This window comes from Marmota marmota, unplaced genomic scaffold, assembly GCF_001458135.2.
Source record: "Marmota marmota marmota unplaced genomic scaffold, marMar, whole genome shotgun sequence".
NCBI classification, from domain to species: domain Eukaryota; kingdom Metazoa; phylum Chordata; class Mammalia; order Rodentia; family Sciuridae; genus Marmota; species Marmota marmota.
The window spans coordinates 17231562-17245891 of NW_026000005.1; the positions used below are offsets into that span (position 1 = coordinate 17231562).

General features: G+C 38.8%; 1 protein-coding gene across 7 annotated transcripts in view; it reads left to right on the forward strand.

Annotated features, from left to right (window-relative positions):
* Positions 1-13: 13 nt before the first annotated feature.
* Positions 14-14330, forward strand: part of Coq10b (coenzyme Q10B) — a 20643-nt gene continuing 6326 nt past the window's right edge. The window contains exons 1-5 of one of the 7 annotated variants that reach the window (XM_048808235.1): positions 139-252; positions 7769-7947; positions 8332-8492; positions 8705-8854; positions 11284-11476. In XM_048808235.1, the coding sequence (XP_048664192.1) occupies positions 8730-8854; positions 11284-11476 (318 nt within the window). In that variant the 5' untranslated portion in view covers positions 139-252; positions 7769-7947; positions 8332-8492; positions 8705-8729. Of the gene's footprint in view, positions 253-2411; positions 2452-6396; positions 6641-7768; positions 7948-8331; positions 8493-8704; positions 8855-11283; positions 11477-14330 lie in introns of those variants that run through there. The other 6 variants (XM_048808236.1, XM_048808234.1, XM_048808233.1 and 3 more) reach the window with 6 other exon arrangements.

Here is a 14330-nt window from a genome sequence, read left to right on the forward strand (position 1 = left end):
AGGGAGGGAAGAAGGGGCGGGTCTGGGTGCTCAAGGGGCCAACCGATTGGCTGGGAGGCCCTGGAGTTGGTCCTCCCGCCCGGCTTGAGGGCGGTGCCGCGGACTTGGCCCGGTGTTTGCGACCGGCTTCGGAGAGACGATCATGGCAGCTCGAGCCGGTCAGAAGGCCTTTACAAGGGTAGTCTCGGAGTGCCGTCCGAGGTTGGGGACGTCAGCCGCAGTCCCAGCGCAAGGGTCAGCGCGGAACAGTAGGTAATAAACAATGGGGGCGCGGGGACGAGAGCAGTTTTACTCCTGGACCTGCTGAGTGGCGAGACAGGGAAATTTGGGGGTGAGGAGGAGCCGAACCCGGCGCGTTTCCCTTGTCTCTGGAGAAGTGTTGGCATTTGAGGGACTCTGGCGCAGCGCCCGAGGCTGGCCTGCTGTCTAGGTAGTTCAGTCTCTGGGCGATTGGCTAGCTACCCTCCCGGTAGGTGGTGAGGCATTAGCGCAACGACTGTGGACGCATCTGATAAAGCAGTTCAGCCACAGGTGTTTGGGGCTCTTCCGATCTTCTTCCCTATGACCTGTTGCTGTGGCGGTCGGAAAGTTTTTGTTTTGCCCCGGGCTCTCGGAGTCTAGCTCAGTGATAGAGGACTAGCTTCGCAGGCGCGAGACCCTGGATGAGACCCTAGTGTCCCGGAAACACCCCAACTAGTAAGACAAAAAGCATTTGCGCGGAAGGGTTGCTCGCTGCTGGGGATTTGGGAGTTTGTGGCCTGGCGATGAGCTCCCCTTCTGTTCCTCCTGAGTGCCAGGTGTTCAGAGGCGCTTTTCCAGTTTGGGTGGAGTTTTTTTGCCCCCACTATTTGGTATTTATAAAAACTAAATGTAGCCAACGAAGGACCTGTTTTATTTTTTGTTTCCTTCCCCATTCCGCTGTAACTTAGAGGTCTTGTAACCTTGTATCAGAGTCTGTCTTCGATTTTCCTGGTTGGTTCCTTTATGGAGAGGTTGGAGTGGAGATGGAGGTGGAGAAATGAAGGATACCATATTTTTTAATAGTTTCCTTTTAAAAAAAATTCTTTTCTAGTTGTAGTTGGACACAATACTTTTATTTTATTTATTTATTTTTATGTGGTGCTAAGCTAGCACTCTACCGCTGAGGCACAACCCCAGCCCCTACTAGTTTCCTTTTTACTAATAACATTGTGTATAATTTTTCTCGAAATTGGTGTTTAAAAAATGTAGACAGTATGAGGAAAATTAGTGTTTAAAATATGTATACAGTGAGAGAGCACAAATCTGGCCTAGCCCCAGGCCATTTAGATTCAAAGAAGAATTTAAAGAAGTAACAGGGCACACTTCCAAATCCTTTTAAACAAATTGGATAAACAAGTAAAATCAGATATTATTTACTCCTGCTTTAGGAAATAATCTCAAAAAGTATTTCTAAACAGAATAACAATATTTTAGATCTGTTTGTGTTACTCTTAAAAATATTGGTTTTAAATAAAAGTGTTACATTAACATAGATTTTGGCCTTTATAATAGAGTATTTGAGAGAGTAGTATTGAAAGAAGGCACGTGGTGCATGCCAGGGCACTGAACCATAGCATGAACACTGACTAGGAAATCTATATTAGTTTGCTTTAAACCCAAAAAATTTGGGGTGCTGGGGAACCATATATGAATTGATACAAAACTGTATGCAGTGGAAAGAAAGCTTTCCAGTCAACCAGACACTTATTCAATTTATCTCTTTAGAAGTGAAGGTCTTTCTTTTTTCTTCTTTATCCTTTTTCTTTTCTTTGTGGGGAGGTGAATCTCCTAAGGCCTGGCACCGGCTAGGCAAGCACTCTACCACTGAGCTACATCTGCAGGTCTATTATCTTTTTTTTTTTTTTTTTAAGATGGATACAATATCTTTATTTATTTTATATTTTTATATGGTGTTGAGGATCAAACCCAGTGCCTCACATGTGCAAGGCAAGTGCTCTATCACTGAGCTATAATCCCAGCTTCAGGTCTACTATATTTTTAAAAATAAACTCTTCTCAGACAACCTACTTTTTCTGATACTGATTTATCAGAAAATTGTTAATTTTAACAGTATCTGCCACATAATTAGCCTCCAATAATAAATAACATGGTATCTATGGAGTGGAAAAAGTGGGGAAAAGTAGATGAAACTGTTATAACTGGTAGATTTTGTATGTTAAATTTAGCTTTTATAATCAATATAGCTAACAGATCCAGAAATAATTTTTTGTGTGTGTGACTTATTTTGGGGGGGGGGGTGCCAGGGATTGATTTCAGGGGCACTCAACCACTGAGCCACCTCCCCAGCCCTATTTTGTATTTTATTTAGAGACAGGGTCTCACTGAGTTGCTTAGCATCTTGCTGTTGCTGAGGCTGGCTTTGAACTCAAGATCCTCCTGCCTCAGCTTCCCAAGCCTCTGGAGTTATAGGTATGCACCACCATTACATTAAAAAAAAATTTTTTTTTTCTTTTAGTTGTAAATGGACACAATACCTTTATTTTATTTATTTGTTTTTATGTGGTGCTAAGGATTGAACCCAGTGCCTCACACATTCTATGCAAGTGCTCTACCACTGAACTACAACCCCAGCCCTTTTCCATTACGTTTTAACAAATAGTCATGCAGCATTTAGCTTGACCTTTTTTATTGACCTCTATTACATGTAGAATAAGTGAAAGGAAAGCAAAGAACCGTGAGACTGGTGAGCGAGAAATGAAAGAGACCAGGCAGAGATACACATGAGAGTTTATTTGTCAGAGCTGACAAATAAAGGCCATCTCTCCATAGATGGAGAGAGGCAAAACAGACTTGGGGATCAAGGCTTTTATGGGGCAGGCTCAGAAATTAGAGCCTGGTGGGTCCTGATGCAGGCGGTTAAGGGTGGGGTTGATATGAGAGAGTGGTGAGCCTTTCTCAGAAATGCTCTTGGATAGGAAAGTGAAATTTTTCTTAAAATGGTGACTGTCACTTAAGATGGCCATCCATATGCTAAGCAAGAACCTTACATTAAGCCCATTCAAATTGTGTGTGTGTGTGGTGCTAGGAATTGAATCCAAGTTCTCTGTGTGTGAGACAAACATGCTAACACTGAGCTAAATTCCCAGCCCCCTTTCAGTTTTTATAATCAACTAATTGTTTAATTTTTTTTTTTTTTTTTTTTTTTGGTATTATAGAGCCCAAATTTGGTCTCCTTTTATTAGTTGGGCTGTTTTTTCGCATTTTGAAGCCATATTCTCAGGTATCCTTTAACTTCTGGCTGAATATTCCCAATTTCTTCAACTGTTCCTAATTCTTTATATCTTTCAGATTTTCTCCTCCACCTCAGCTAAATTGTAGGGTCTCAGTGTCCTTCAAGAAATTTTATTTATGTATCAATTATACTTTGCATATATCAAATATTATATATAATAACATGAGATTTCACAAGGCCACTGTTTTAGCCAGCTTTGTGATGCCATGATCAAACACCTGACCAGGGACAACTTAGAGGAGGAAAAGTTTATTTTGCCTCATGGTTCATTCAATGGTCAATGGAGGATACTGCTTGGGGCCAAAATGAAGTAGAGCATCATGGCCAAAGGGATCTTTGAAGGAAAGCTGCTTGCTCATAGCAAGGTCAGGAAGCAGAGAGAGGGAAGTTGGAAAGGACAGCAGGGAAGATGAGCCCCTTCCAGGGCACACACCCCAGTGATCCACCTCCTCCAGTCATGTATACCAGCCCATAGTTACCACCTAGTCAGTCCATTCAAACTAGAATGAGCTGATAAGGTTACAGCTCTCATAATCTAGTTGACTATTTCTGCATTAACACAGGAGCTTTGGGGGGGGGGTATCATATCCAAACCATAATATTCCACTCTGGCCCCCAAAAGATCATGTTCATTTCACAATAAAAAATGCCTTTAATTCATCTCCAAGAGCCTATAGTCTTAACAGTTTTAGTATTACCCAAAAGCTCAAGTCCTAAGTCTCCTGTGAGACACAAGGCACTCTTGGCTATGAACCCCTGTAAATATCAAAAGCAAGTTACATAAATTCAATATACAGTGGCACCAGGTAAACATTCCCATTCTGAAAGGGAGAGATAAAAGACAGATAAAAGGAATGGTGGTGGGCATGCCTGTAATCCCAGTGATTTCGAGAGGGTAAGGCAAGTGGAGGATCAAAAGTTCAAAGCCAGCCTCAGCAAACTTAGGCCCTAAGCAATTTAGCAAGGGCCTATGTCAAAATAAAAAGGGCTGGGGATATAGCTCAGTGGTTAAGTACCCTGTACCAAAAGAAAGAAAGAAGGAATGGGGCCAAAACAAGACCTAATCCCAGCCGGGCAAACAGTTTTTATAGTTCTACCTTGAGTATCTGGGGCACATGGTGACAAGAGGTGGTTTCCCAAGGGTTTGGGTGGCCTCGCCCCTTTGGCCTTGCTGGTTGCAGCACACAAGTGCTGTCTTTCAGCTTGGCGCCAGCAGCTCTTCTTGGCAGACAGTCCACATTATTGGCATTTCTAAATTTCTGGGGTCTCCATTCCAGTTTTGGCTTCACTTTCACAGCTTTACACATTGCTGCCTTCGGGACAGCCTGTAGGGATTCTTTGTGTGTGTGTGTGTGTGTGTGTGTGTGTGTGTGTGTGTATTGGTGCTGGATGTTGAACCCAGGGCCTTGTGCATGCAAGGCAAGCACTCTACCAGCTGAGCTATATCCCCAGCCTTGGGATTCTGACTCTACTGAAACCAGAGTTTTGAGATGAAACTAGATTCCCTGCTTCTGCTGGCAGATGAGGTTTGTGCAGTCTGTAGGCCTTACCAATTTCCTTCAGTATTCTTACCTGGCAAATTTAAAGAGTAAAATCCATTGTCAATAATGAAGAGTGAACAGAGTGGGATTTATTTAAGTGAGAAGAGATAATCTGATAGCATTACTAGAAACTGAGGTAGTATGAAGGATCCCACCCCCTCCAAGTCAGAAAGATTTCAGATATATTGCTTAGAATAACAGGCTTGAGTTTATCGAAGGGACTGGAAAAGGGAAAGGGGACACTCTGAAGGGAGTGAGGGACAGTGTGCTTCTCCTACACTTTCCAGTTTTATTGGGGGTCCCAGAGAAGTTTCCAGAGGTTCTCACCCAGGTCCACCTCCTGACTTTTGACTGACAGCAGAATGATTTGAGACTTTTAAGTTCCTATTGCTACAATAACTCTAGGTCACTGGTCCATGCTGACTGGTTTTAATTGGATCTTTAGCCATACATTCTTACATTCTTATAGAGCTTATGGTTAGGAAGAATTATCCTTATCTCTCTGATAAGGATAATAATAATAATAAGTTCCATGATCTGATCTGTGAAAAGGGTCACAAAAGCTCCTCCTTGAGGGTAACTTGGCTTCCTCTTATCAACATTATTTTAGGCCTGCATTTCTCCTGCAGATAACAGATAGTTTGCTGAGAAATGTGACATATCCTGCCCACTTAAGTTGGATAGGGCTGTAGGTAAATTGCTTCTTAGAAAAGAAAGCATGAGCCGGGTGGGCATGGAAGTACACGCCTGTAATCCCAGGGCCTTGGAAGGCTCACAGGAGAATCGAGAGTTCAAAGCCAGCCTCAGCAATGGCAAGGCACTAAGCAACTCAGTGAGACCCGTGTCTCTAAATAAAATACAAAATAGGGCTAGGGATGTGGCTCAGTGGTTGGGTACCCCTGAGTTCAATCTCCGGTACCAAAAAAAAAAAAGAAAAGAAAAGACGGCATGTAAGGGTCAGCATAGTGCGCACATATTATAGAATTCTTCTCTTAACCTCATGTTTCCATCAGTTGCATCAGCCTGCCCCTTATCACTACTGTACTTTGCCTGGCCTGTCAACCCTTCTTTTAAAATTATAGTGGAAACCTTATAACCCCACAACTCCAGCATCTTGTATTCCTGTAGAACTAGCACCATGTGATGACACCAAGGTCTGCTGAAGCTTGCTCAAGAGCTGGGCCCTCTGAAATTATGGCTCTATGGTCTCTCAGTGTCTGGGTAGCTGAACAGGGTGAAACACCTTGCTAGGCTCCTTTGTATATGTTGGGCACCCCATGATATCTTCTCAAAGGAATTTTACCTTCTATACTATGGAGCCTATAGTGGGTGTGGTCTTGCAAATTTCTAAGATGCCCTCAAGCCACCTTTTCTATTGTCTCGGTGAAGTACTTAACACACTAGTGGCTGTAATCTTGTTAACAACCATATATCATCCTTGGTCCTAGGTATCTAAGTATTTTTCTGGTATAACTGAAAGTTTTTTCTGCAAGTTTTCGAAATCTTCAACTCTGCCTTGTTTTCCTTCCTCTGTGTGTGTGTGTGTGTGTGTGTGTGTGTTTTTCCGGGGATCAAAACCAGAGCCCACACATGCTAAGGAATCACTCTACCACCGAACTACATCACCAGCCCATCAGCTCTGCTTTCTGTTCCTGATTCTCACAGCATACCTGTCTAAAAACTGATAGCAATATCCTTGCCATCTCCTGAATGCTGTGCTGCTTTGACATTTCTTCTGCAAATTAGTCCTATTACCGTTAACTCCAGCTTCACCGAAAGTCTTAGGACATGGGCAGTATGTAGGCAAGTCTTGCCAGAGTATAACGTAAGTGGTCTCCAATTGCATTCCTAGAAGAGTACTTGTTCCCCTCTGAAATCTCATGAGCACAGTCCTTTTTTTGTTTGTTTTGGGTTTTTATTTTCTTTTTTAAATAGTTTTTGTTGTTCTTTTTCTTTTTATTTTTTTGAGCACAGTTCTTAATTCTGTTGGCATTCTAGTTTTCTGAGTTCCCACCAGAATTGCTCATTAAGCTCCACTGCAGCTAGGTATGATGGTGCATGCCTGTAATCCTGGTAGCTTAGTAGGTTGATGTAGGAAGATCATAAGTACAAAGCCAGCCTCAGCAAAGTATCTTTATTTTGTTTATTTTGTGTGGTGCGAGGATTGAACCCAGTGTCTCACGTATACTCAGCAAGTGCTCTACCACTGGGCCACAACCCTGGCCCTCTACCCCGCTTTCTTTTCTAGTACTTTTTTTTTTCCTTTTCGTTTTTGGAGATGGGGTCTTGGGGTCTCACTGTGTGGCTCAGGCTGGTCTCAAACTTTGGGGCTCAAATAATCTTTTGATCTCCACCTCCTGAGTAGCTGGGACTACAGGTGTACAACGCATGCTCAGCTCTTTTCTGGTACTTGTTTTGAATCCTCAACTAGAATATAATCTTCATAAGGTTCTTATTTGTTCTTTTACCATCAAATCCTTAGTGACTACTACAGTCTAACAGAATAGGATCTCAGTAAGTATGTGAATTGATAATGAATATATAAGTAGTATATAAGTAGTATATAATAGATGTGCGATATTCATATTAGGGAAAGTTAAAATAGCTAGGTGAACAAGATATTTCTTTTCTGGAAAGAGATACTTTTTGTGCCAGAAGTTTCTAATCTAACTTTAAAGCTGTTGTTTTTGGTTTTCTTTTCTTTCTTTTTTTGTACTTGGGATTGAACCCATGGGTGCTTAACCAATGAGCCACATTCCCACCCCTCTTTATGTTTTGAGACAGGGTCTTACTAAGTTGCATAAGGACTTCACTGAGTTGTTGAGACTAGCCTCAAACTTGTGATCCTCCTGCCCCAGCCTCGCAAGTGGCTGGGGTTACAGGTGTGAGCCTGGTGTCCCAGCTATTTTTAGTTTTCTTAATGGTGCTTAAGAAGCTTTATTTTTCTGGCCAGGTGTGGAAAGCAGTGACAGTGTCTGGGAGACCAGTGTCTGAGATTGGGGTCCCCTGAGGACTTCATGGCTGTGACATACTTGATGACTGAGAAAGTTTCTGTGCAAAGGCATAGGATGCCCAGTTGCTATGGAGATGTCTTCCATGCTAGAGTTTTATCAGCCTCTGCCTTATTCCCAGGTACAGCAGCTCCTGGGAACGAAGGAACTTCCTTGCTAAGATAACCACAATGTTTCACCAGTTCCACTGCCCCTGAATCTGCCCGGAATTAGTAACTTTAAACAGTGCACTTTCTTGAGAGCTGCACAATGCTCCTAACATTGCACAGTAACAAGGAAATAGCCACATACTGTTGCTAACTCTAACTTTCATGAATACAAAGAATAATGCTTGCATAGTCTTTAATCTGATTTAGAGAGATATAAATACATAATAAAGATTGCTGGTGTAATTCTTTAGACCTGCTTCTCCATCAGAGAGTAGCGCTCCATCCAACTCCAGCTTTATCTTCAAGATCTGCATTTGTTGACTCTATTTCTTCCATTCTCCCATTGCCCCTCGCAGGAACCTGCTAGTTTGGCCACGCTGGTCGAGGCAGCCAGGCAATAGTGGCACATGCCTGTAACTTCAGTGACTGGAGAGGCTGAAGCAGGAGTATGGAACAACAACTTAGCAAGACCCTGTCTCAAAAATAAGCAGAAAAGGACTAGGGATGATGTTCAGTGGTAAAGCTCCCTTGGATCCCCAGTAGAAAAACAAAGATTTATTTTTATCTATGCCTCTGTGTGCGTGTGTGCGTGTGTGTGTGTGTGTATCGTTTTTTTACTCTAAAATTACAAAGTCTTAAGAAATATGATAACTTTTTACAGTCTCTATAATTTGTGCTTCCTCTTAATTTTTACTGTCAATCTAAATTGGATGATTTTTGTCTTTTTAGATATTTAGCTTCCTGTGGTATACTGATGAGCAGAACTCTTCCACTACATAACTCAGTTTTGCCTAAGGAGATATATTCAAGAACTTTCTTCAAAATTGCTTCACCCTTAATAAACAAAAGAAAAGAATATTCAGAGAGAAGAATTATAGGGTTTGTATATAATAATAATTCTACTAAAAGAACACATTCACAGTTTTTTTTATAAAGTATTGTGCCTCTTTCTTTCCAAATTATTTTCTTAGACTAAACTGCTTTTTTATATTGATTTTTCCATTGCCCCTTGCAGTTTTATAAATATTTGTTATTGAGTGATTATAAGACAGATTTAAGCCTTGACATAAAATGAAAATAATTTATGACCTGCGTTTCTGTATGTTATATTTTTGGCAATTCTCAAGAGAGTTTAAACAAAGAAAGGCTTAAATTCGGTTGCTTCCAAAAACACTTTGTGATTTAGGTTGTGATTTTTTAAATTACTATATCATTTTGGGGTGAATCATATATTAACAGTGTTGAGTCTTTATAAGCAAAAGTACTATATATCTGGCTTATTATTCAGGTTGTATTTTATATGTGACAATGGAGTTTTGCTGTTTGTTTTTTTATTTAAGCCCTGAGATATTTTTGTAAAATTTATTTCTACATATTTTCTATTGCTATGCTAGTGTTTTCTAACTGGTTTTGGTTAATATAGGAAAGCTATTGGTTTCTAATTATTTCCTAACAGGCCACCTTACTAAATTTTGAATTGCTTCTTCTGAATTGATGTTTGTATCATCTACCAGTCGATAAATTTGGTTAATTTTTCAGCACATATGCTTTATATTTCATGCTCTGATTGGATGTTTTAGCTAATATTTTCAGAACAGTGGTACATAATGTAGCATCTCTGTATTATTTCTTACTCTAATAGACTTGCTTTGGGTATTTTATGATCTATGGAATTAATCATATAGTTTTTCTTTTTTTGCAATGAATGTGATTATAATTGTAAAATTCTTTATATTATTCATATATCCCTCAATTAGTTGCATTTGATCATTATATCTTTATAATATATTTCGGATTCTGTTTGTTGATATTTTTCTTCGGAGTGTTTGCCTCACTACTTATAAGGGATGTTGGTATGTAATTTTCTTTTCATGCTCTTTTATTAGCTTTTGGTATTAGGAGGTTATGCTGATTCATAAAAAGAACAGGAGCCAGAAGTGGTATTGCATGCCTATAATCCCAGCTACCTGGGAGACTGAGGCAGGAGGCCAGCCTGAGCAAATTAGCATGACCCAATCTCAAAATTTCAAAGACTAGAGTATAGCTCAGTAGTAAAGTGCCCCTGGATTTAATACCCATTACTCTAAACAAAAACAACAAGAACTAAACAATAGGCTTTTTTTTTTTGGGGGGGGGGGTATTCTAAAATAGTTCATTTTTCTTTCTAAAATTGCAACAGTATTACCTGCTTATATAAAAATAATAACATGGAAGCATATAGTCTAAGGAATTGGTCTATTTTAACCTTCCTTTTTTTCTCTGAGTTGATGTTAATTGTTATATCCTTCCAGCACTTTTTAAATGTATTCATTTGACAACTATTGACAGTTATTTTTAGGAAAAAACAAATATCAAGTAAGTTTAAATTGAGGAACACAGTGTATTTGTATACTTTTTTGTTAGTTGTAGATATTTTGCTTTATAATGTGCTTTTCTCATTAATAACACGCTGTAAACTGTGCCTTAAAATATATATTTGACCAAAATTTTAAAGCAACCAGTATAGAGTCCCATAGTAATCTTTTATTATGATTCATTAAACATTTACTTTTTTGGTTTTTTACTTACTAACTTAGCAGTATTGGGAATTGAACCCTGGGCCTTGCACATGCAATGCAAGTGCTCAACCACTGAGCTGTATATTCCCATCCTCTTTTTAAATTTTATTTTGAGACAGGGTCTTACTAAGTTGCCCAAGCCTACCTCAAACTTGTGATCCTTCTACTTCAGCCTCCTGAGTAGCTGGGATTATAGCCATACACTACCTTACCTAGCATGATTTATTAAACATTTGTTGATATCTATGTACTGACAAAGATTTGGGTTGCTTCCATTTTTTTCCACCCTTTCACATCAATATTGAAGTAAACATCTTTGTTTTGTACATTATTTTTGAGTGTTAAATTGCTGAAAGTGAAATTCCTGGCTCCAGTAAGGGATTATTAGTCATCTCAGACCAGTTCATATTATGCAACGATGTGGATATAGTGGCTGCAAGACTTTTCAATTTTAAAGTTTTGTTGTTGTTGTTTTACTATAAAGTCTGAGTTTTTAAGTACTGGCAACTAGTGAAAAATTGAAAAACCACATCTACAGCCAAATTCAACCTATGAGCCACTATATTGTGACCTCTGCTGTATGTGTCTATGTAGAGCCCTTCTAATTTCTGTGTTTTGAAGTCATTCATTCTATAGTATGGTTCAACATACGTGAAAAATTATTTATGAGTAAGTTTTTTCATGTTCAATTTTAAATGTACGTATATCATATATAATAAGCAGTTAACACCCCTCATCTTTTTTTAAAAGATATTCGATGCAGGAAATGTATGATGTAGTATCAGAAATGGAGGATTACAAGCATTTCGTTCCTTGGTGCAAAAAATCAGATATAATATCAAAGAGATCTGGATATTGTAAAACACGATTAGAAATTGGATTTCCACCTGTGCTGGAGCGATACACATCAGTAGTAACCTTGGTAAAACCACATTTGGTAAAGGTAATAGCTCTGTTTTTTGTTTGTTTGTTTTTTTCTGTTTCCCCAAACAATACCAAATAGTTTAATGTCTTAAAGCATAAAAGGGTGTCTCTAAACCAGGAGGAGAGGTAATGAACCATTTATTTTATCTCCTAATTGTGCTATTTTATATGCAATGTTAGCATTATCCTTTTCCTTTTTTTTTTTTTCTTTTTTCTGTTGAGGTCTAACCACTTAGGAAAGATCACTTGGGTTATACAAGTGAGAAATATTTTAATTTAATCTTTGTACTATTTAAAAATATATATTTTGAATACTGGGGGAAATTTTAATAAGTATTTTTTTTTTAAAGTTAAAGAATGAAAAGTGGTAGAAGATGAGGAAAGGTAGAAAAGATACAAATGTGGGGAATATTAACATTGTTGAGGTCCTCCTGCCATGTAACAGGAATTGAAATGCCAGCTCCTGTTACCTTGTACTAATCATCTTACCCTTTTCAGAGAAGGATACACTTGGGGGGAAAAAAAAAAAAGAAACCTAGACTTAAAAAATTAAAAAATGGAGAATTCCATGGAGTAATACTTCATTTCTTTCAAATTCTTACCTTGTACTGGCCAAAGCTTTTTTTTTTTTTTTTTTTTTTTTTTTTTTTTNTACAGGATAAAGTCAATCTCTTTATCATTGCACGGGGGCCCCCTCCCCTTGATTTTCAGGTATACCACATATCTTAAAGTTCCATGATTGCACCAAATAGTACTTGTTCCACAGCCATGTGTTTTGGCATATTGTTCACTCCTCTACCTGCAATGTACTTCTCTCCTTGCCTATTAATCCTTCAAATTCCAGCTGTCTAGTGTTATATGCTCCCTTTCTTTTCATGTAAATCATCAGTCCTACCTCAGTGATTCTTCTGGGCTTTGTATGTACTTTATTTCTCTGTCATATTTTTTCCACTGGATTTTTTGGACAAGATTGAAGAACTTGAGGGAAGGGACTCTATTTTTAGTTGTCAATGAATCTTTGTTTTAATCATTTATATGCAGTGCTGATAATCGAACCCAGTGCCTCACACATGCTAAGCAACCACTCTGCCACTGAGCCACAACCCCAGCCCCAAGGGACACTGTCTTTTTCCTCTCTGTGTCCTCAGCACAAACACTATGGCAATCAGTCCTTTCATATGAAGCTATCACTACCTGTATTCTTGGACTCATGAAGATCAGAGATGTTCATAATCATCTGTTATTTTCAGCACATCTGAGGAGAATGGATTTTTTAAAATTTTCATAATAACCTATATGATCATTGCTATCTAACTTTTATGAAGCTTAAGGAGATTAATAACCCTAAAAAAATTCACACTGTAGCTGGGCACAGTTGCATACAACTCAGGAGGCTGCGGCAGGAGGATCACAACTTTGAGGCCAAACTGAACAACTTAGCAAGACTCTGTCAAAAGAGTTGAGGATGGGGCCAGGGTTGTGGCTCAGTGGTAAGATCGCTTGCCTAGCATGTGTGAGGCACTGGGTTTGATCCCTGGTACCACATAAAAACAAACAAATAAAATAAACGTATTGTGTCCACCTACAACTAAAAATAAAAGAGGTGGGGATGACACTCAGTTTGTTTTTTTTTTTTGTTTGTTTTGTTTTGTTTTTTTAACACATGGCCTTGTGCATGGTAGGGAAGCACTCTACCAACTGAACTGTATCCCCAGACCAACACTCAGTTTTAAAGTGCCCTTTGATTCAACCTTCAGTACCAAAAAAAAAAAAAAAGAATTACACTGTATTACAAACACTTTTCCATTATAAAAAGCTGTGTCACTTTATATACAAGTTTATTTTCAAAGATATACTTGAGAATAACCCAGAATTGTGTGTGCTTAGCTTTCAGTTATCCTTCAGTTCAGGTGTTAGATTTTAATACCTAATACATATTTGTAACATATAGTAATAATCATTATAACAAGGGAACAACAGAAGCCGTGTTACATATCTATGAATTATTAACTTACTAAAATGTGCCTATCACTTAGTATGTCAGTAATTCTAATCTACATGAATCTATAATGGTCACAAGCCCTTGGAAGTTTTCAGATTTAACAGGGACAACAAACATTTCAGATAATCTTACTTCCTGGTTTACAATATAAAAATTTTGTTTGGGTTAGAGTATTTGACAGACTTGGTCAATTTACTTTGAACAACCAGTAGAAGGTCATTATAATAACAGGTGCATCTGTGTTAAATATCTCTGCTCTTAGGGATAAGGTCTTTGGTAATATCATTCATGTGAAAAAATACCAGTAAAAATCCATGTGTCCTTGGACTACATCATTGGTGTGAGTGCACACTGCCATATTTTGTATAAAAATAGTCAGAGGGGGAGGTGTTATAGTGAGTATTTCCAACAGCTGTTTTTCCTTCAGTGTTAAGTTTCCTGTAAGCTTCTTATGTGATTATAAGGAAGGGCAAAATGTGTTATCTTTTCTGTTTTTTTGCTGTACTGGGGATTGAAACCAGGAGAGCTTTACCACTGAGCTACTTCCTCAGCCCTTTTTATTTTGAAACAGGGTCTCACTGAGTTGCACAGGCTTACCTCGAACTTGGCATCCTTCTGTCTCATGTCCCAAGTAGCTAGGATTATAGGCGTGCACCACCATGCCCAGCCAAAATGTATTATCTTAAACTTAAATTACTGAAATAATAAGATTTCATTATAGTTTTTTTAAACAATTTTTTTAGTTGCCAATGGATTTTTAACTTTATTTATTTATTCATATGTAGTGCTGAGGATCGAACCCAGGGCCTCACACTGCTAGGCAAGCACTTTACCACTGAGCCACAACCCCAGCCCCAATTTTTTTTTTTTT